This window comes from Entelurus aequoreus, linkage group LG01, assembly GCF_033978785.1.
Source record: "Entelurus aequoreus isolate RoL-2023_Sb linkage group LG01, RoL_Eaeq_v1.1, whole genome shotgun sequence".
In the NCBI taxonomy this organism is placed as follows: domain Eukaryota; kingdom Metazoa; phylum Chordata; class Actinopteri; order Syngnathiformes; family Syngnathidae; genus Entelurus; species Entelurus aequoreus.
This window is the reverse complement of record NC_084731.1, coordinates 48,322,018-48,344,939: the sequence shown is the minus strand read 5'-3', so window position 1 is coordinate 48,344,939 and position 22,922 is coordinate 48,322,018. Positions and strand designations below refer to the sequence as shown.

The 22,922-nt window shown below is 41.1% G+C and overlaps 1 protein-coding gene and 1 long non-coding RNA gene across 4 annotated transcripts in view; one reads left to right on the top strand and one right to left on the bottom strand.

Annotated features, from left to right (window-relative positions):
- Positions 1-8,250, top strand: part of LOC133654030 (uncharacterized) — a 30,280-nt gene extending 22,030 nt beyond the window's left edge. Inside the window, exons 1-3 of one of the 3 annotated variants that reach the window (XR_009826819.1) lie at positions 2,173-2,242; positions 4,144-5,553; positions 7,013-8,250. This is a non-coding gene — a long non-coding RNA (uncharacterized LOC133654030). Of the gene's footprint in view, positions 1-2,172; positions 3,038-4,143; positions 5,554-7,012 lie in introns of those variants that run through there. The other 2 variants (XR_009826818.1, XR_009826821.1) reach the window with 2 other exon arrangements.
- LOC133654017 (G-protein coupled receptor 61-like) lies at positions 1,330-7,071 on the bottom strand. Its single transcript, XM_062053953.1, has 2 exons — positions 6,729-7,071; positions 1,330-5,659 (listed from the first exon to the last, which is right to left on the bottom strand). The coding sequence occupies exon 2, from the start codon at positions 5,450-5,452 to the stop codon at positions 4,064-4,066; it is 1,389 nt and encodes a 462-aa protein (XP_061909937.1). The 5' UTR covers positions 5,453-5,659; positions 6,729-7,071; the 3' UTR covers positions 1,330-4,063.
- Positions 8,251-22,922: the final 14,672 nt, after the last annotated feature.

Genomic DNA, 22,922 nt, shown 5'->3' with positions numbered 1-22,922 from the left:
TTATTTTTTGCCAAAATTCATTGTTGTTTCTGGTTATCGTTTTTATATTGATATTATCTTGATTTTGTATGTACTTTATGTCATATTTTATTCATTATGATACTTTTTCGTCACTTAGAATATTGTTTGTCTTTGGTACACTAATGTGTATATTGTAGGCCATTGGTTCTTTGTTTTATTTTTGCAAAACATATATATCTATTTTTATATTGCTCTTTTTTTTATCTTTGGTATGAACTTTATTATGTAAACTCCAAGTTATTGTTGTTTTGTTTTTTGTTGTTGTTATTTTGCATGACAACATTTTATTATTGATCGTGTTGTACTGCATTGTAATCTTTTGTTTTGTGATTGTGTGATGTTTTTTTCCCTGTGCCCTAGGAAGAATAGTCTCCACTGCGGTGTAGACTAATGGAGATCCTTAATAAACTAAACTAAACCAAACCACAGTTTTCCCTGTGAAGGCAGCACTCAAGCATGCCCGCAACAAACCACGGTACCCCCAGCACCGGCAGCACTCATGCAGCCCCAGACCATGACACAATCACCACCATGCTCAACTTATTGCCATCAAATATTTAAATAATGATGGAATAAATTAATAAATAATGATGGTTGTGTGTTGTACAAGTGACAACCGTACTCTGAAGTACACTATATTGCCAAAAGTATTTGGCCACCCATCCAAATGATCAGAATCAGGTGTCCTAATCACTTGGCCCGGCCACAGGTGTATAAAATCAAACACTTAGGCATGGAGACTGTTTCTACAAACATTTGTGAAAGAATGGGCCGCTCTCAGGAGCTCAGTGATTTCCAGCGTGGAACTGTCATAGAATGCCACCTGTGCAACAAATCCAGTCGAGAAATTTCCTCGCTCCTAAATATTCCAAAGTCAACTGTCGGCTTTATTATAAGAACATGGAAGCGTTTGGGAACAACAGCAACTCAGCCACGAAGTGGTAGGCCAGGTAAACTGACAGAGAGGGGTCAGCGGAGGAATTATGGTGTGGGGTTGTTTTTCAGGAGTTGGGCATTGGCCTCACCAATGCGCTTTTGTAAGGATGGTCGAAAATTCCTATAAACACACTCCGCAACCTTGTGGACGGCCTTCCTAGAAGAGTTGAAGCTGTAATAGATGCGAAAGGTGGACCGACATCATATTGAACCCTATGGGATGGCACTTCAATTTCATATGCTTCATATACTTTTGGCAATATAGTGTATATCCTAGTTTACTCTCAATTGTATTGTGATTTGAGAAGAGAAAATCAAAGTCATTATAGTGAGATATTGTAGTTTACATCAAATGATGAGAACGCATCAGAGTTCTTTAACAAACATAGAAACTCTTTAATTACAACTTTATCTTTGACCGACTCAACTTCCATCCGCACACTTTCGACACACGTTCAGATTCCTGCAGAACAGTGCAAGTAATTAATTCCTCTTCAAACAATACATTAAAAAAACCTACTATAAACGCTCCATATCATTCACAATGCAATATACTCACACACGATTCTCCGCTCCTAAACGACAACATGTTTTAATTACCCTGTATCCATGTTAATAAAGCACCTGCTTTTGTTGATCATCTCTGCATGTATACTTATCATATTTATCATACCTGATGTATGACAGCACGGGAAAGAAACTAAACACGTTTCTCCTCCATGGTGATTATCTCACAAAGAAGGCAGCGACAGGTCAAACAAAACATTGCAATCGAATGCAAAACACTCACAGATGAAAAGCAAATAAAGGTTTTGCAGTATACACACAAAACACACACCTAAATTCACCAAACTCGTCATTTAACACATAAAAAAAGAAATACTGTGTCGAGAGAGAATTGAGTCTCAACATATGTGTCCTTAGCAGTAGGGGACTCAACATCATGAAACAAATAGTAGCAGTGAGAAAGTAAATCAGAGCAATGAATATGGATACAAAGTGTGTGATTTACAGTATGTCTGCCTGACTGAGTTGCAGAATGAGGCATCATTACGGTGGCCGAGAGGATCAAACTTGTAACAAAGTCCAAACCATCCAAAAACTAAAAAGAACAGCAATTAGCCAGGCTTACAGGAAGTTAGCTAGAAAACAATTAGACAGCCGACCAGGAAGTGAGCTAGACAACAATTAACCAGGCTAACAGGAAGTTAGCTAGAAAACAATTAGCAAATCTACCAGGAAGTAAGCTACACAACAATTAGCCAGGCTATTAGCCAGGCTACCGGTAAGTTAGCTAGACAACAACTAGCCAGGCTACCAGGAAGTTAGCTAGACAACAATTGGCCAGGCAACCGGGAAGTTAGAAAGGCTATTAGGAAGTTAGCCAGACGATAATTAACAACGCTACCAGGAAGTCAGCCAGGCCTTTGGGATCTCCGTCTTTAAAGACATTGGCGCAGATGCACTTTGTGAAGCACTTGAGCTCTCTGCTCAGTACAATATTACATCTTAGGTATTTAAACACGCATTTCCCCGTATTTCTGGCACTCCTGGTAGACTGGCTAATTCCTTGGTAGCCTGTCTCACTTCCCAATAGTCTGGCTAACTTCCTGGTATACTCCTGGTAGACTGGTTAACTCCCTTGTGATTTGGCTAACTTCTTAATAGCCTGGCTAACTTCTTGGTAGTCTGTCTCAATTCTCAATAGTCTGGCTAATGTCCTGGTAGACTGGTTGACTTCATAGCAGTTTAGCCAACTTCCTGGTATTCAGGCTCATTGTTGTCTAGCTAACTTCTTGTTAGCTTTGTTAACTCCTGGTAGCATTGTTGATTTCCTGGGAGCCTGGCTAACTTTTTCTGATAGTCTGGCTCACTTCCTGGTAGCCTGGTTAACTTTCTGGTAGCCCAGCTAACATGCTGGTAGCCTGGTTAACCTACTGATAGTCTGGCTAACTTTGTATTAGCCTGATTAACTCCCTGGTAGTCTGACTAGCTTCCTGGTAACCTGGTTAACTTCCTGATAGCCTGCCTAACTTCCTGTTAGCATGGTTAACCTACTGGCAGCCTGCTTAACTTTCTGGTAGCATGCCTGACTTTCTGTTGCATGGTTATATTGGGGGTTTGTGTGTGGTTTTTGACACTTGCTGCTTTTGGATCTAGCAGTGTTTGTCATTGCAGCATTTTCCCGTTAAATTTGTTTCATGCTGATTGCGTGTTTTAGTTTTTTGATTATTTATGTGTTTGGAGTGTTTGGACATTGCGGTCGGCCACCAAATTCTATTAGTGAGGAAAGAATGGTTTACAAAATAATCAACATAGTAATAATATATCCTAAAAGGCGGCACGTCAACACAAAGTAGCTCTTAATTCACAGAGATGACGCTACTAATCAGAGACAAGCCTCTCAGTTTTATAACGGAAATATAAATAATACTAACATCAATGTCAATTTACTGTACAGAGCTGAGAGAAAATGCAGCCTTTTTTAATTGTATTAACGATACGTAGCAAACGCTTCTGTGTAATTGTATCCTCATTTTCACGGATTGTCCAAAAATTGATGAGACAAAGTGCAACGACTGTAGACTGGCCTCAATATTAGATACACTTGCACCCCTCTAATGAGAGACAATACAAAAAATCAACCTGCTTGGGCCTTAAAATAAATATACTGTATGCTTATTATAGGGGTGAGCGGGGATGTAACTGCACCATGCTCAGAGACAGTTATCATATTTTTACTCTTGTTGCAAGGGTGTCTTAAACTTTTCCACTGAAAATTTGAAGAGGGTAGGGTCACCTCTTTAAATCTTTTTTGTCTATTCTTTACTAATATTTTTATTATATTCCGGCAACTTAAATTTTATGAAGGCTTGAACAAAGAGTAAGAAATCGGCTATTTTGGTTCCGAGGTGCCAATCTAGGGGAATTCTGGATGTTTTCAGTTTGCGGGAAGTGTTTTACTTTAATATATACAATGGGCCCCAGGCCACACTGTGAACACCCCTGTCCTATTGGATTTCATTCAACTGTGCATGTGGTCGTTTAATCGGTGTATATAGTTGTCAGTGTGTTTACCCCTGATCGCATCAATGATAAATTAGATTTAATCGTCAGTACGTATGTGATTGTTTTTTGCCGGCTCTGTATCACTGAACTCGTACGTCTCCTCTGCAATTTGTCCAGGTATGCGGAAATCAACCGGTAGCGGCTGTGCCGTATCAGGCGCTTGGGACTGAGGGACTGGCCGGCACGTTTCCCCCTTCGGACTGGAGGTGCTGTGCGAGTTCTGAGGTTCTATGTTGCAGCCAGTGCCCTGAAGAAACTGGAGAAAGTTCTCCTCGATGGAGCCTTCGCGGCTAGCCAGCCTGTCCTCCTCCTCCATCCCGGCTCGACGAAACAGGCAAGGCAGATGTTTGCCCAGCTCCTCCCGGATCTGTCTGTTGAGACAGCCATAGAAAAAAGGGTTGGACGTGAAGCAGAAGTACCCGATCCAGGTGACCGCCTCCTCCAGAGAGGCCAGCGCCGCAGGCGGGCTGGCGGCCAAAGCAGAGTACAAGTGAAAAGAAAAGTAGGGCAGCCAGCAGCAAAGAAATTGCCCGCCTACAGCGGCCAAAACCACCGCCGCCTTTCCACCCCCAAAGGGCCTCTGCGGGGTCTCCCTCCCTGTCCCAGTCCCGGAGCTGGTGACCATCGTAGAACGACTGCTAAGTGACTCTGATCTTTGGCGGCGAGGCGTGTCCGTCCAAGTGGGTAGAGGCCCGTGGTGCATGGCGGCTACGCGGGCTACTTTAAACATGTTGCAGTACACAACAAATATCACTAAAAGAGGACACAGGAAGTACAGCAGTGTGAAGAGGACCATGAACGCCAAACGGTTTGAACCGCCCCCTGTCCAGTGCAACGAGCAGCGGCGGTGACCCTGACTAGGACCAGGAGACGGGACCGCCCCGCCTCCTCCACTACCATCCAGGAGGGGAGTTCTTGCACCTTGCAGGAGCCAAGCTAGCAGCGGCAAAGCGGACATGGCCAAGGCTTTGACCCATATCCCCACCAGCACCGACGCTACCAAGCCCACGGTCATCTTCACCTCGTAGCGCATAGGGTGGATGATGTAATAATAGCGCTCCACGTTAATGACTGAGATGGACAGGATTGCGGCACTGACCAGGCAGACGCTGAGGAAGAGGTAACTCTGGCACAGCGCCTCCCCTAAGAAGGCTCTGCTGGAGAGCATGCCTAGGGGCATAACCACCAGGGCCGCCAGCAGGTCCACCAAGCACAGGTGGAAGACGAAGGCAAACTTGTGAAGCTGCGGCACCTTGGCGATGACTGCCATGATGGCCGCGTTGCCCACCACAGCCAGCAGATCCATGAGCAGCATGGCTACCAGGGCTAGCCACTGGGAGGGAGGCCAGCCCACAGCCACGGTTGAGGTAGATGCGTTGGGCGGGAGCGGTGCAAGCAGGCGGCTGGAGTTCCACGCTGGCTCCATTGGAGGGTGCGATGAGGCGGGCAGACAGGGTCCGTCACTGACCCATCACCCATCCTTCACTGCCAGGAAGTACGGCCAGAGGATAGCGGCTGGGAAATTAGGTCAGAAGCTGCCCTGCAGTTACGAGGATATCCTGAGGTTCTGGAGCTTTTTAATAATTGTTTTCATGCACAATTTCCTCATATCTGCCATCCAACACCATTGTCCCTGAGGAATGACAGGACAATAAACAATGAGTAAACAAGTAAAATCACTCAACAGATGCACCAACTCGCTTAAAGGTCTCATAATATGCTAGTGCTTATTTTACAATATCATGTCCAAAATGTAACTTTAATGCAGGAATTAGTTTATAACTGCTTTCACTCTGTGTGTTTGTAGCCTTCACGCTAATCAACTGTTGTTTTTTTCTATAGAAAGAGCTATTGTGTACTTTATTCACTTGTCACGTAAACACTGTAACTCTGTCTAACAACATTGAAGATGCTATTTATCACATACAACAATGTTACATTAAGGAGACAAACTTTAGGGTATGTGAGCTAACATGCTAACATTACAACATCATGCTAGGTTATCCTTTTCACTGAAAAAAAACGAAATCATCAAAATTTTAGCAAACAAATCTGTAGCTAACCGACAGATAATTGGCAGATCTCCAATGTGCATTTTGGGATGTGTATTGAAGCCTTAAAAAGTTAGACCGTCATCAAACATTCGGAGACCTCGCTTGAGCGACACAATGATATAGTACAAATAGTTTGAACGAAATACAAAGTACGTAAACAACTCTCGCTGCAGTGGTACACTACTGTTACATACAGTACAACCTCAAAAATAGACAATTATTTGTGAACCAATTATTAGATTAATAGACAATCCCAATCAAAACTGAGCATTGCTTGTTTTGGATATCAATAGACTGTGAAGAAGGTAGTCTCCATAAAGCATGTTGATGGTCATATATTCGACTTTCTATTGAATGCACGTATAGGTGTGTCTACAGCGTAACTGCTGTGAATGAAGACATTAGCCATAAGATGACATAACTGTCTGTTTATGTTGATAATAGTAGAAATTCAGGCCAAAAAATTAATGCTGTTTAATTCATTCTTCCCTGCTTTAGTCATGTCTTACCACCCACTCAGTTATAAGGTAATCATTATTAATACATCACACCCACTGTGTAAAATACCAAATATTCATCATAATCCTAACAGAGGAAAAAAGCAATCGAGGCAAATAATGTAGGAGGGGAAACCATATCATGATGTACCTGAATGAGAACATTTCCTGCTGCTGTGGGTTTGGATGGAGGATGAAATTGTGGTGCATCTCCCAGCGGCGAGGCTCCATGTACCGTCATGTACCTGCGGCCGCCGGCCCTCTCTTTGCTTTGTGCATCCTGGCTGACTACAGCTGTGGCATGTTTCCATCCAAAGGATGCTGATGGAAATGTGTGTATGTGTGTGTATGTGTGTGTGTGTATGCAAAAGATAGCAGGCAGCCCACTCTCATCTCCCCCTCCCGTCAGCTCTCTCCTCCTACTTCCGTTCACAGGCTGCAGAGATGGGAAGAGGGGAGGACCGTCAGACTGCCGTCTCCGCATGGTCCCAAAGTCACCTGGTAGGAACACTGCCTTTATTATACACCTTTAATAACAGTTCAATAAAGCATTTTTGTTATATTTTGAACAAGTCAATTATAATTGTTATGATTATATACAAAATATCCTTAATATTCATCATCACTACAAGTAAATGTCATTTACACTGAGTCGTACAGTAAGATTTTTCTTGACATTTATATATTATCTTGCTTTATTCTACCTAGCATAATATTGTATTGCATTAAATCTCGGGTCTCCCTATGTCTAGAATTAAAAGATTACAGTTGGTACAAAATGCGGCTGCTAGACTTTTGACAAGAACAAGAAAGTTTGGTCACATTACGCCTATACTGGCTCACCTGCACTGGCTTCCTGTGCACTTAAGATGCGACTTTAAGGTTTTACTACTTGCGTATAAAATACTAAACGGTCAAGCTCCATCCTATCTTGCTGATTGTATTGTAACATATGTCCCGGCAAGAAATCTGCGTTCAAAGAACTCCGGCTTATTAGTGATTCCCAGAGCCCAAAAAAGTTTGCGGGCTATAGAGCGTTTTCTATTCGGGCTCCAGTAGTCTGGAATGCCCTAACAGTAACAGTTAGAGATGCTACCTCAGTAGAAGCATTTAAGTCCCATCTTAAAACTCATTTGTATACTCTAGCCTTTAAATAGACCTCTTTTAGACCAGTTGATCTGCAGTCTTTTTTCTGTTCTTCCCCCCTCTCCTGCGTGGAGAGGTTATTAGGTGACCACAGATGAGGCGCTAGCTGTTCAAAGTCGGGACCCGGTGTGGACCACCCCTCTGTGTATCAATTGATGACGTCTCTGTGCTGCTGACTTGTCTCCACTCTAGATGATCCCCTGCTGGCCCCACTATGGACTGGACTCTCACTCTATTAACTAGACCTACTCGACGTCCATTGCACCGGTCCCCTCCAAGGTTTCCCATTGTATCCCATTGGGTTGAGTTTTTTCTTGCCCTGATGTGGGATCTGAGCCGAGGATGTCGTTGTGGCTTGCGCAGCCCTTTGAGACACTTGTGATGTAGGGCTATATAAATAAACTTTAATTGATTGATTGATAAATATGGTATTGCATTATATTATATCATAATGCATTATAGTTTATATTGCATTCTTATTTTGAATTACAGTGCATTACAATATATTACACTGAATAAAAATATAAAGGCAACATTTTTGTTTTTGCTCCTATTTTTCATAAGTTGAATTCAAAGATCTAAAACTTTTACTTCTTACAGAAAATACCTATTTCTCTCAAATATTGTTCACAAATCTGTCCAAATCTGTGTTAGTGAATATTTCTTCTTTGCCGAGATAATCCAACTCACCTCACAGGTGTGGCATACCAAGATGTTGATGTAGACAGCATGATTATTGCACATGTGTACCTTAGGCTGCCCACAATAAAAGGCCACTCTGCAATGTGCAGTTTTATCACAGAGCACAATGCCACTGATGTTGCAAGTTTTGAGGGAGCTTGGCATGCTGACTGCAAGAATGTCCACCAGAGCTGTTGCCCGTGAACTGAATGTTCATTTCTCTACAGTTAACTGTCTCCAAAGGAATTCAAATAATTTGGCAGTACATCCAATCAGCCTCACAACCACAGACCGTGTGTACCCACACCAGCCCAGGACCTCCATGATTGTCTGAGACCAGCCAACCGGACAGCTGCTGCACCAATTGGTTTGTATAACCAAATAATTTCTGCACAAACTGTGAGAAACCGTCTCAGGTTTGTCGTTGTAACCCACTTGAGTGGACAAATGCTCTCATTCGATGGCGTCTGGCATGTTGGAAATGTGTTCTCTTCACAGATGAATTCCGGTTTTCACTGTTCAGGGCAGATGGCAGACAGCGTGTGTAGCGTTGTAAGGGAGAGCGGTTTGCTGATGTCAACGTCGTGAATCGAGTGGCTCATGTCTATTAAGTGCATTTTATTGATGGCATTTTGAATGCACAGAGATACCGTGACAAGATCTTGAGGCCCATTGTTGTGCCATTCACCCGAGACCATCACCTCATGTTGCAGCATGACAATGCACGGCCCCATGTTGCAAGGATCTGTACACAATTCCTGTAAGCTGAAAACATCCCAGTTCTTGCATGGCCAGCATACTCACCGGACATGTCACCCATTGAGCATGTTGGGGATGCTGTGGATTGGCGTCAGGGACGTGCACATGATTATAGAGGGGCAGGGGCTCAAAGTCAGAAAAGGGCAGGACATTTTTTTTTTGGTCCTTTATACAATATGGAAATTAATGTAAAATTAAATTTGCTAATAGGAAGCTAACTACTTAGCTGTGTGTTCTTTGTAGGTAAAAGTGATTGCCATTTCTTTTGTGTCAACAAATTATTGTCATAATGAGTTAATTCACATTATCATAGGCTTGGAAGACACATGAAAAGCAACAAAACACTCGTTTATTATTAGGCTATTTATTGTTAAAGATAAGCACTTTAATATTGAACATTGAACAGTGCAACATGAACTTTGAAAAAAAATACAAAAATAAATACCCAAATGGAAAAAACTTCAATGTGAAAATCTGTCCTTCTTCCCTTAACTTGATGAAAACACCATCAAGTTGTATCTTATGGTCTTTCTCACTTAATGCTCAGACTAAACAACTGAAACGCAATACAGGGCCAAAAATATGGACCAGGGGCCAGTAGAGGGCTGTAGGATGGAGGCCACCCATACCCAAATATGCTCCTCAATGTAAATTCAAGCATTGTGCTGCAGGCATAATCAACATGAATCAAGTTTAAATACAGATGGTAATATTCCTAACAGATAACCTACATCTTATATCCCCAGAATGCTGAAATGTATTATTATTATTAATAATAATAATTATAATAATTATTATTATCATTATTATTATTCTTTTTATTGTTATTATTATCATTATTACTATTTTGTTAACCCACACAGTAATAGCAAAGTCACAATAAACTTGATATCTAAACCTCTACTGTGAGAGAAATGTGATCCGCCGTAAACACAGTGCATTTTATTTTGAAAATTAACCCGGTGTTTTATTTTGTATACTACTTCCTGTCCCGCACGATCCGCTCTGCGCGGATTTGATGTGCCGTGCTCAATTGATGCGCCGTGCTCCGACGTCCGGCAAAAACAGAAGCTGACACATTGAATAATAGAATAATACAGCGTTTTTCTGAAATATTACCCATATTAGATGCTGAATAAGTGGACGGCGACTAGACCATAACTCACAGGTTCAAGTTGCTCCACTGTCACGTGTCCTCAGGGCGCAGTTGGCTCTCTCTCCTCTCACTTACTCACTCACTCGCCCTCTCTCTCTCTCTGGCGGAAGCGGCAGGCTCAAATAACCCGGTATTACAAGAAAACGTGGAGTTTTTGTACCGCTGTTTTTTTGTTTTGTTTTGTTTTTTACATCCCTGACAGGAATTTATTAATGTTGTTTAAAGAAGAAAAAAAAAGAAAAAAAATACACACAGGCAGAGGGCACTTTTTAAGACGAGGCAAAAAAGGGCAGGGGCTCAAACACCCATAGGGCCCTATGTGTGCACGTGCCTGATTGGCGTATACGACAGCGTGTTCCAGTTCCTGCCAATATCCAGCGACTTGGCACAGCCATTGAAGAGGTGTGGACCAACATTGCACAAGCCACCATCAACAACTTGATCAACTCTATGAAGGAGATGTGTTGCACTGCTTGAGGCAAATGCTGGTCACACCAGATACTGACTGCTTTTCTGACCCCCAAGATCCCAATAAAGCAAAACTGCACATTTCAGAGTGGCCTAAGGCACACCTGTGCAATAATCATGCTGTTTAATCAGCATCTTGATATTCCGCACCTGTGAGGTGGGATGGATTATTTTGGCAATAAAGAAGTGCTCACTAACAGATTCAGACAGATTTGTGAACAATATTTGAGAGGAATATATCTTTTGTCGATATAGTAAAAGTTTTAGATCTAGTTCAACTCATGAACATTGGGAGCAAAAACAAAAGTGTTGCATTTTTATTTTTGTTCAGTGTTGCATTATATTATATCATATTGCATTATATTATTTTGAATTATATTATATTGCATTATATAATAATTTATTGTATTACATTACTGTATGTTGCACAATATATAACAATATATTGTATTATATTGCCTCATATTATATTGCATTATTTTATATCATATTGAATCAGAATCAGCTTTGAGTATGTGTAACACACAATATATAATATTGCATAATATTATATAGCATTATCTTATCTTACATTATTTTGCAATATATTTATTATATTGCATATTGTAATATATTATAGTATCTTGCATTATATTTATATTATATTGCATAGTATCATTATCTTGCATTATATTATTTATAATATGTTATATTGCACAATATCATCTTATCTTGCATTATATTTATCATATTGCATTGTATTGTATTATATAATATTGTATTAAATTGTTAAATTATCTTGCATTTATCCTATCTCTATCCATTTTATATAATACAGCGATATATTGCATTATATTGCATGAAATTATCTCATCTTGCAAAAAATTATACTGTTTTGTATTATGCATCCATTTTCTATCGCTTGTCCCTTTTGGGGTCGCGGGGGGTGCTGGAGCCTATCTCAGCTGCATTCGGGCGGAAGGCGAGGTACACCCTGGACAAGTCGCCACCTCATCGCAGGGCCAACACAGATAGACAACATTCACACTCACATTCACATTATTTATAATATTATGTTAATATCCTCTTATCTTGCATTATATTGCATTACATTTGTCATATTGTTGCATTATTGTATTTACAATATTATTATATTACATATCTTATCTTGCATGATATTGTTTTATATTTATCATACAGTATATTTATTGTATTATACTGCATTATATTATATAATTTATAATGTTATATTGCTCTATATTATATTAATTGTATTATATTATTAGTATTATTATTATTATTGTGTGTAATTCCCAATGTTTATGTATTGTTGACATCATTCTATGGATTTATGGAGGTGAGGAAATGATAAGGCCGCCCTTCAAACCTCAACCGACCAAGCTCCTCAAACTGAGGCTCCTGTTGCCACGGTGATCCTTTTCATATACAGTCCATCTCATTGCTCGGTCCACAGTGTGTGCGTGTGGGGTAATTATGGGTATGACTACTCCTACCAACTGCTACTGTACAGTAGCTTTTTCTCCCTAATTTGCATTTGTTTGGTAAAGCGGGCATTTGCATTTAGCATTGATCTCTTTCACCCGTATCAATTTAAGAATAAAAAAACATATTCCGCTTCATCCTACTCCTTTTCAGACGTGTTAAATGGTTCACAGGTGTGATCACTTGGTTATTAAATCGTTACCATTAAAAAATGTTTTGTCTTGACAAAAGTGGTCGTCTTGCATTGGGGTCAATACAGTTTACTAGGGGTCATCAACTACCTTTGTCCAATTTTTCTTAGCAGACACAATATTCTATAGCTATAGTAAATATTGTATCCTAATTAACGTATTACTATTTGATATAGTTATTGTGTATTTTGTTCGCCTTTTTCGTTGTTAGCAGACTGGTATTACCATTAGTGTAGTGCAGAAAGCCACTAAAGCCGATAGTCATCCAGAACCACTCATCAATACTCAGGGCTTTGATTTAGAACTTCTTCATATTGTACACACAAAGTAGCACAATAATTTTTTAGACCAAAACATTGAATGTTGTCTGCACTTTAGTGTTACTTAGCTGCAATGCCGGTAGACTGAAGTAACAGGAAATCAGTTCAAGGATTTTTCACAATAAGTGAACCACCTGCTGCACTAGATTTAATGGCAAGATGTTATCTTGACTTCACTAGAGTAACCTCTCGAAATTTACAAAACCCAAAACCAGTGAAGTTGGCACGTTGTGTAAGTCGTAAATAAAAACAGAATACAATGATTTGCAAATGCTTTTGAACCTATAATCAATTGAATGGACTGCAAAGACAATACACTTCACGTTCGAACTGGAAAACGTTATTTTTTGCAAATATTAGCTCATTTGGAGTTTGATGCCTGCAACATGTTTCAAAAAAGTGGCAAAAAAGACTGAGAAAGTTGAGGAATGCTCATCAAACACTTATTTGGAACATCCCACAGGTGAACAGGCTAATGGGAACAGGTGGGTGCCATGATTGGGTATAAAAGCAGCTTTCATGAAATGCTCAGTCATTCACAAACAAGGACGGGGGGAGGTTCACCACTTTGTGAACAAATGCGTGAGCAAATTGTCCAACAGTTTAAGAACAACATTTCTCAACGAGCTATTGCAAGGAATTTAGGGATTTCCCCATCTACGGTCTGTAATATCATCAAAAGGTTCAGAGAATCTGGAAAAATCACTGCATGTAAGCGGCAAGGCCGAAAACCAACATTGAATGCCCGTGACCTTCGATCCCTCATGCAGTACTGCATCAGAGAGCAACATCAGTGTGTAAAGGATATCACCACATGGGCTCAGGAACACTTCAGAAAACCACTGTCAGTAACTACAGTTCGTCGCTACATCTGTGAGTGTAAATTAAAACGCCCCTGCTTATTTCAGCAAGACAATGCCAAGCTACGTGTTACAACAGCAAGGCTTCATAGTAAAAGAGTGTGGGTACTAGACTGGTCTGCCTGTAGTCCAGACCTGTCTCCCATTGAAAATGTGTGGTGCAATATGAAGCGTAAAATACCACAACGGAGACCCCGGACTGTTGAACAACTTAAGCTGTACATCAAGCAAGAATGGGAAAGAATTCCACCTGAAAAGCTTCAAAGATTGGTCTCCTCAGTTCCCAAACGTTTACTGAGTGTTGTTAAAAGGAAAGGCCATGTAACAATGTGGTAAAAATGCCCCTCTGCCATCTTTTTTGCAATGTGTTGCTGCCATTAAATTCTAAGTTAATGATTGTTTGCAAAAAAAATTAAGTTTCTCAGTTCGAACATTAAAAATATCTTGTCTTTGCAGTCTATTCAATTGAATATAAGTTGAAAAAGATTTGCAAATCATTGTATTCTGTTTTTATTTACCATTTACACAACGTGCCAACTTCACTGGTTTTGGGTTTTGTACTTTGCAACCAGTTTTTTCTTGAATTCAATAGTGTTTCTCACCTTCTTTATCAAAGTTCTGGCTACTTTCTTTGGCCCTATGGTGGCTTTTTTTGCAGTTGCACTCGAGTACACAGACTGGATCACCAACATGTGGGATTCTTTGTTTGGAAGCATGATTGCATGGAATGATACCCGGGCAAACCGACTAATTTGTTCCAGGTAATGTTTGGCTGTACAAAATCCTGGATGGTATACCAAAAGTGGGGCACGTGTGACATGTTGTGGCAGGGTGTGCTATGTGCAACACGGCCTACGGCGTGCCGTAGCATGACGCAGCGTGTCGCTGTGCTACAACGCCACATGTGTTAAAACGTATAGCGTGACAGAGCTTGACACGGCAAGCCATGCCGTGCTATAGCGCCATGGCGTGACACGGCGTGCTATAGCGTGTTAGCATGACACCGCATGCCATAGCGTAACACGGCGCACTAAGGCGTGACACGTACGCCACGCTATAGCGCAAGGCGTTACATACCGTGACACGACACGTTACAGCGTGACATGGCGTGCTACAGCACCACGCGTGACCCATTAAGCCGCAAGTGATGCAGTCCATCGGTCGTTGCCATGGGGACAATGAGGGTGAATGATACATGCATTAAAAGGCGACATATGTGTGTATGTTGTGTGGTTCTAATATTGTGCTTTAAAAGAAGCACCCCAGCAATATATGCATTGTGTGTGTTTGTGTACACACGTGAGCGAGTGCGCGGCGTGCACATCTGTGGTGACTCATGACAAAAATAGCAGATCTCTTGCACCCATCATTGCCACCACAAATACAATGGTTTCTATGGCAACCGTGAAAATAGACTCCACATTTGCACTCAGAAATAGCTAAAAGGACGCCGTACTAACCCCACACCGCTAACAAAAACAACAACTAGTCAGACTGCAGAGGTGGATGCACACATCCAATTCCATTAAAGCACTCACATGATACATTTGCAAACCCAAAAAGCTGCAAAATATTATTGAAGCACCAATGGAAATGTGCAAAGGTTAACTGTGTGGGAGAAAACCTCCATCTGCTTATTGTTTGAGTTGTTTGACATCTGACTGGATTGTTTAGATAATGACACATGTTGAGGTATGTAAAAAATAATAAGACAAAAATGAACAAGAAGTGAAATTTATTTTTAAAAGTATCGGTGCGATTTTAGAGATAAAGAGTAAGGTAATAAATGTTGCCATGGTTACTTTCCTTGATACTTTTGTCTTCGATATCAATTATCAGATGCTTGATAATAGTTTGCTTTGTCATTGGTGGAATTCAATATATATATATATATATATATATATATATATATATATATATATATATATATATATATATATATATATATATATATATATATATATATATATATCATTGTTTGTTTTTTTTTTTCTATTAGGGGTCGTCATATTGTGAGCCAATGGGTTGAATTAACCATACCGTCTGATGTGTGGTGGTGACTACAGTGGAGAGATATTCTGAGTATTAATTTGATGAAATTGGGATTAATAATGCACTGTAAAAAGTCAGTAAATATGATGGTAGAAGAAAAACAACTCTTTCAGAATTTTACCGTAAAAATAAAAGTGGTACCATTTACAGTAATGCGCTGTAAAAACGATAACTGTAGATTTTACATTAAAAAAAACAAAAAACTATTTTTACCGTAAATTTTACCAGTAAATCGGAGAAAAAACTCCTGTAAATTTTAGAGGGAAATTCTACAGACTGCTTGTTGTTGTTTTTTATGTAGTTCTAACAAACACTCTTGGTGCAACTTGGACACATCATCAGTGTTGCATCCTGGGTTCATTGGGTGTTTCGGGTCTCACAACAGACACCCTCGCCCAGGTGACCCACCCGGAGTTGATCAGATGTGTCTAAGTAGCCCACGGATCCCCCCGCTAGATACACCGACATCTTGATGCCTTTTCTGCTGCATCGGTGATGTCTCTGATGGCTTTCCTGTTCTGCAGCCCCTTCCCTGCCCTGATGAGAGATTGGACAACAAACCCTCTGCACCCGACCTCGATTCGGTTGCATTGGGTCCTCCATCCCCTGCTTCTGCATTCGGCTGCCAGCTCCTCATACTTGGCCCTCTTCCTCTCGAAGGCCTCCTCCATCCGGTCCTCCCAGGGGACAGTCAGCTCCAGCAGGACCACTTGCCTCGTTGTTTCAGACACCAGGACTGTGTCTGGCCTGAGTGTGGTCATCCGCGATGTTCTCTGGGAACTTGAGCTGTCTCCCTAGGTCAACCTTCAGCTGCCAGTCCCGAGCTGTTGCCAGCAGCCCCCTTGCTTTTGACTCCGGTGCTGTTGTGGCTTCTCCCCAGCTCTAACAAAGGTGATGGACTGCCTTGTTGGTTGTTGGTGTTTGCTGGTGGAGATCCCTGTGCTGATGACCTCTGCAATGACCCACAGCACTTGGTCATGGCGCCAGCGATAATGCCTGTCTCCAAGCGCCCGCGGGCAGCAGCTCAAGATGTGCTGCAGCGATACAGTTTTCTGGCAAAGAGAGCAGAGTGGAGTCTCGGCTAAGCCTAAGCGGAAGAGATTGGACGGGCTTGGGAGTACATCATACACAGACTGTATGAGGAACTTGATCCGGTGTGGCTCAGATCTCCATAGCTTGGTCTACGACATCTTCCGGGTGGCTGCCTCTTACCATCGGATCCATTCGCCCTGCAGCCGCATCCCTACTGTCCTACTGCAGCGGGCTTCCTCCACCCCTGCTCGGACCTCCTCCTGGATCAGCTATCGCCTTTCCTTTCCCTGGGACTTGCTGTAGTGAGGTCTTGGATTACTCCCGAGACCTGCCAGTCCGGAAGTCACTGTTCCCACCAACTCACTGTGTCGCAACCGTGCCTCAGCCTGGTTGACTGCCTTGTGAGCCTTCCACTTCCTGCCGGTTCTCACTACTATGCCTGCCGAGGATACCTTGTTGTCATTGGAGTCCCTATACAGTAGCACCTCTCTAGCTCGGGTAACCATAAACTCTTCCGTCAGACTACTGAAGTGCAGTTTTAGCTTGTTGTTCTTCCTGTACAAGGCAGTGCTGTTGAGGCTTTGCGGTAGGCCCAACCACTTCTGGAGGAAACAGCTCTCTCCTCTCGAAGAACTCGACGGTGGTCATTGGCACTTCATAGACTAGTGGTGGCCAGAGGAGTCGTGGCAAGATGCCGTGTTGGTAGATCCAGGCTTTAAACTTGCCTATAAGCCCCGACATATCCACCGCTGTCAGCCAGGTTCCCAATTTCTCCGTTGTTGATTGGAGTGCTGCGGTGCCCTTCAAGGTGCAGTTGTAAATCTTGCCCAGGCTCTTTACTGGCTTTTCTCCCATAGATGGGATCCGGACACCTCCTATCGAGAAGTGGAATTGGTCCGTAACCTTCCCCCTCCTCACCACCAAAGACCTGGACTTGGCTGGCTTGAAGTCCATCCGTGCCCAGCCGATAAGACACCTTCCCTCTTCTCCAGATGACTTTAAAGATGGTCCACAGTCACTTCAAGAGTCTGGGGCATCTTTTGTAGACAACATATGGTACTCCACTGGGGCCTGGGGCTGAACTGGTTCTAGCAGCTTTGACAACCTCCTCAACTTCTTTCAAAGTTGGCATTTTGATGTTAAATGCAGAGGTGGGTTCTGGCGGAGTTATCAAGGTCCTGCATGTCCAAGATGTTCCTCCCTTGCACTGTCACTGCAAGTGGCACTGAGGTGCTTGTTAACCTCATCTTCAGTACGGGCAAGGTGCATGGCCACTTCTTTTCTGCCCGAGGACCTTTTTGGTGAAGCCAAAGGGATTTGAGATGAAGGCCGCATGTTTCCTGGCTCTTTCCCTACACGTCCTTCTATGCCACACGGCTCGACATAGAGTGGTGAGTTTTTTCCTCAAGATGCTGCGGAGCTCTGCCAGCCAGGCCTTCTCATCCTCCCTTGCCTGCTTAAACTGCCGTCCAAGCAGTCTAAGCTCCTGCCGAAGCTGGAAAATCTTCACCTCCCTTCTGTTTGGCTCCCCTCAACCTCTGGTTGGCTGTTGTTTTTTTTATGCCATAGCTTTCCGCACCAATGCTGATGATCATTGCAGCCATCATCTGCCATTTCTGGTCTACAACCCCCTTTGCAGTAGCTTTAAAGACTTGGTCCAGGTCCTCATCAAACTGTAGCCACTCTCTTTCCTTGTTGGCAGCAGGCCACATGACCCGGCGGTGGTCTGAAAGACTGACATGGGGTGGGGTTTGTGGAGCATGGAGGGTCTGGGCACTGTGGGTTGACTCCTGGCCGGGCTCCTCTTGCGTCTCACCAGGTACTGGACCTGTGCGTTGCTGCACCTGCATCCCAGTCAAACATTTCATTTTAGCATGGTTCATAACCTGTTTATCCGTCCTGCTAGGGTGCTCATCCTCCCCCCATCTCGGGCAACAATTCAGTAGAGTTTTCCATAGCTTTCTTGTGGGTGCTCCCTCACAGGAGCTGCAGTTTGGGTTGCAACCCTCTCTTCTCCGGTTACTGTCTCTCCAGCAGTCGCCATACTATTCATGGTCGTCAAAGCTACTGATTTTATTTATTTATTTTTACAGTGTGTGTCCACTGAACTAAACATCATGTATGGCTATATTGTGACACCATTTATGAAATTACTTTTGAAAATGCTTCATCTGCAGTAACTTATTTGCAACAAATGTAAATGTTTTTGGGGGGTTTTTGAATGCTTAGCAGAAATAAGTCTTGGGATTATAGTATTGCCTACTTTGACAGTAATATTACAATGTGTTCAAATATATGAACATTTTTAATAAATATTTTTTATAGTGTTTACCAAAATTGTATTTAACATTTTTTTCTTAAAAACCAATCTTATCAAATGAAACTATAACTCATGTTTTACCAACTCCTTGAATATTTTTAAGTGTGTTTTATACCTATAGAGTAATACAAGTATTCGGGGGAAAAAAAGTTATTTTTGAAATGTATTCTTTTAATATTTTATATTCCTAATTTAAAGTAGGAATATCAAATATTAAATATAATATGTATTTAACTTTACTGCATACTAATGTATTTTTATTTCATGTGATTCCTTGAGGAGCAAAAAATAAAAAATTACCTTCAGATTTGGTGTTTGTTCTCTTTTATTTAGGAACCGTCAAATTAAAAACAGATCATTATTAGGAGGTAGGGTTGTACGGTATACCGGTACTAGTATAGTACCACGATACTAATGAAACATATTCGGTACTATACCGCCTCTAAAAACTTTGTTTTAACAGGCATGACAGCGCATCACAATGTGTATAGACAGAAAAAGGAAAAATGGACGCATTTTGGCCTAAAAACTAAAGATAAAGGTGAAGTTATAGCACTGACACTTCCTCGGGAAGAGGTGCTATAAGACATGGCTAGCTAGCTCGCGACTAACGTTCAACCGCAGTCTGCAGTGTTGTAGCTAATTCTAAATCACTAATCCTCGTTTAAGACATGGCTAGCTAGCTAGCGGCTAATATTCAACCGCAGTCTGCAGTGTGGTAGCTAATTCTAAATCACTAATCCTCGCCTCCATGGCGACAAATAAAGTATGTTTCTTTCTTATCATCCCTGCAGGACGAGGAATAGCTAAACATGCTTCACCAGTGGAGGCTCCTCCATAGAGGTGGAGGAGGCCTGGCCTCCCCAATAATTTGAGAGAAGAGAGAGATTTAAAAAAAACAATAAATATATTTATTTTATTTATTTATTTTAACAAAAAACATATTTTTTATTTTTTATATTCATATTATTTTAGTTTTGTTCATAAATCTAAATGTTCCCATGGCTAAAACCCAATATTGCAATTGTAAAGCAACAGGCCAGATTTCCCTATCAGTTTGTATTAAGGGAGGCCAGGCCTCCCCTAGGAAATTAGCTTCTCATAGAAGTCAATGTAATGCATGCTTTTTCATGCCAATATGTGATTGGCCAGATCACTGAAAATGGGTGGGCAACGGAGGCCTGGCCTCACCATGCATTGTGTCCAGGGCTGAAAGATTGACATTTTGTTCGTCCAATCACATGCTACTGGTTCATTTGGAATCAATCCTTTCCTTTCCTAATCAACACAGAAGCCATTTTGAGAATTCGCCAGCCACTTCAGTCAAACAAACACTCGCCATAGTGGCTACGAGTGTCCTATCAACTTGTGCTTTTCAGGAAATTTAGAGAACACCCCTGGCTATCATCCGTGAAGTTTATAGCTCATATAGCCAAATACTTTTGCTTAAAACGACCTCGGAAATCGGCGAGATTCTGGCGCAATTTGAGATCTTGGGCTGGAGATAGATGTGGAGTGGAGTCCAGGAGAGAGCATGCCGCCCCTCAGCTAAACCAGATGTGAGTTGAACTAATTAGATGTCTCTACCAGTGTTACACCACTAGTTCTCAGTAGTAATAACACTCCATTTTGTCTGTGTTTCTCAGCAGATAAAGCCAACTGGAACCATATTTTTACATATTTTATATTAAATATATTGAATAAAACTACATATGATAAAGAAAGTGTTATCTTATCTTTTTTATATGCTAAACTTGATTAAATTGGTGATTACATGTTGAAGCTGTAGAAGAATGAAAAATGTAAGCTAAACAAAATTGTTTTTAACTACATAATTAAAATTCCTGCCTTTTACACATGTTCACTTGGCGTTTATATAACATCCAAATGTCATTTCTCAGCTTAATTATCAGGCAGGCTCATAGACTTACAGCAATGTAATTTCTTCAGGAAGGCACAAGGCTAAGCTCTGCACAATGAATTGCATCAGCAAGAACTTTCTGACTGTAGCTTACACTCCAAATAGTATGCCTTTGGCCAGCACAAAGACAGATAAGAGAACAGGGAACATTCCATCGCGAGTGAAGTGAGCAAGCGGAAAAAAATGGCCTCCTCAATTCTGGAAGTCACCAGCCTCCACTGTGCTTCACTACACGCGTACCGTAGCTCACCGGCGTCACAATGTAAACAAACGCCATGGGTGGATCTCCTTTAACTATGATTACATCAGTGGTTCTTAACCTGGGTTTGATCGAACCCTAAGGGTTCGGTGAGTCGGCTTCAGGGGTTCGGCGGAGCTTCCGCCGCGGAGGTCAAGACACACCCGACTCATTGTGTAAATAAAAACTTCTCCCTATGGGCGTATTATGGATACCCTCAAACAATGTTCCCTCTAATTTTCCATATGCGTGAGCAAACGTAAAAACTCCTTGAGTATTCAGTGGAGCACATGTGAGCACATCTGTCCCAATCCTGACTAAATAACAAATTAAATGTTTTATTATTGTAATCAAATGACAGCTGTCATTTTCATGAGATTATTTTCTAATATAAGTGTTTTGGCCCACTTACAACGACAATAACAAAAAATATTGTTTTTCATGAGCTGTGTACTAGTATTGTATGTCTGGGTGGAAAACGAAGAAGAGGAACAGACTTTGCAGTGAAAATAGAGAAATTATTTTATTTTATCATTTAAAATGACATGAGAGTGGCACTTTCCAAGGTGAAGCCACGCATATCTGAACTGGTCTCTCAAAGGCAACAGCAGAAGTCACACTGATTTGCAGGTGTGTAATTTGTTGTGAGTTCATGCACTGTGTTGGTTTTGTTCTTTGAACAAGGTGATGTTCATGCACGGTTCATTTTGTGCACCAGTAAAAAAACATAAGTTTGCCTTGAATTTGAAAAAATATATATATATATTTTTCACTGAAGAAGGGTTCGGTGAATGCGCATATGAAACTGGTGGGGTTCGGTACCTCCAACAAAGTTAAGAACCACTGGATTACATCAATATTTTTAGCATCACAAAATCTTATTTAAATAAATAAATGATAAATGGGTTATACTTGTATAGCGCTTTTCTATTTCTTTTTTTTATTTTTATATTATGTTTATAAACTCTGGAAATACATCCCTGGACACATGAGGACTTAAATTATTACCATTGTATGGTCCTGTAACTACTTGGTATGAGATCGATACCTACATTTGTGGTATAATCCAAAACTAATGTAAAGTATCAAACAAGAGAAGAATAAGTGATTATTACATTTTAACAGAAGTGTAGAAAGAACATGTTGAAAGAGAAAATAAACAGATATTAACAGTAAATGAACAAGTAGATTAATAATTCATTTTCTACCACTTGTCCCTCATAATTTTGACAAAATAATAGAATGGAATATGACACAATATGTTACTGCATATGTCAGCAGCTAAATTAGGAGCATTTGTTTGTTTACTTAGTACTAAAAGAAAAGTTGTCTCGTATGTTCACTATTTTATTTAAGGACAAACTTGCAATAAGAAACATATGTTTTATGTACCGTAAGAATTTTTGTTAAAATAAAGCCAACAATGCCATTTTTGTGGTCCCCTTTACTTAGAAAAGTATCAAAATACATTTGGGTACCTATACCAAAATATTAGGAGGATATGTCCTACAATTTACTGTATTTAAATATTCCATGATCCCCCTAAAAGACTTGACTTAAAAATATTAAGTTATTATGTTGCTCTTAGACAATTAAATATAGATATGATACTGTATGTATTTCCAGTAGCAGCTAAATAAAATATTCGACATGTTCCTCAACCCGCCGGGAGAGGGCGCTGTGTCCTGTGTTTTGTACCCCAAGTAGAGGACGATTCAT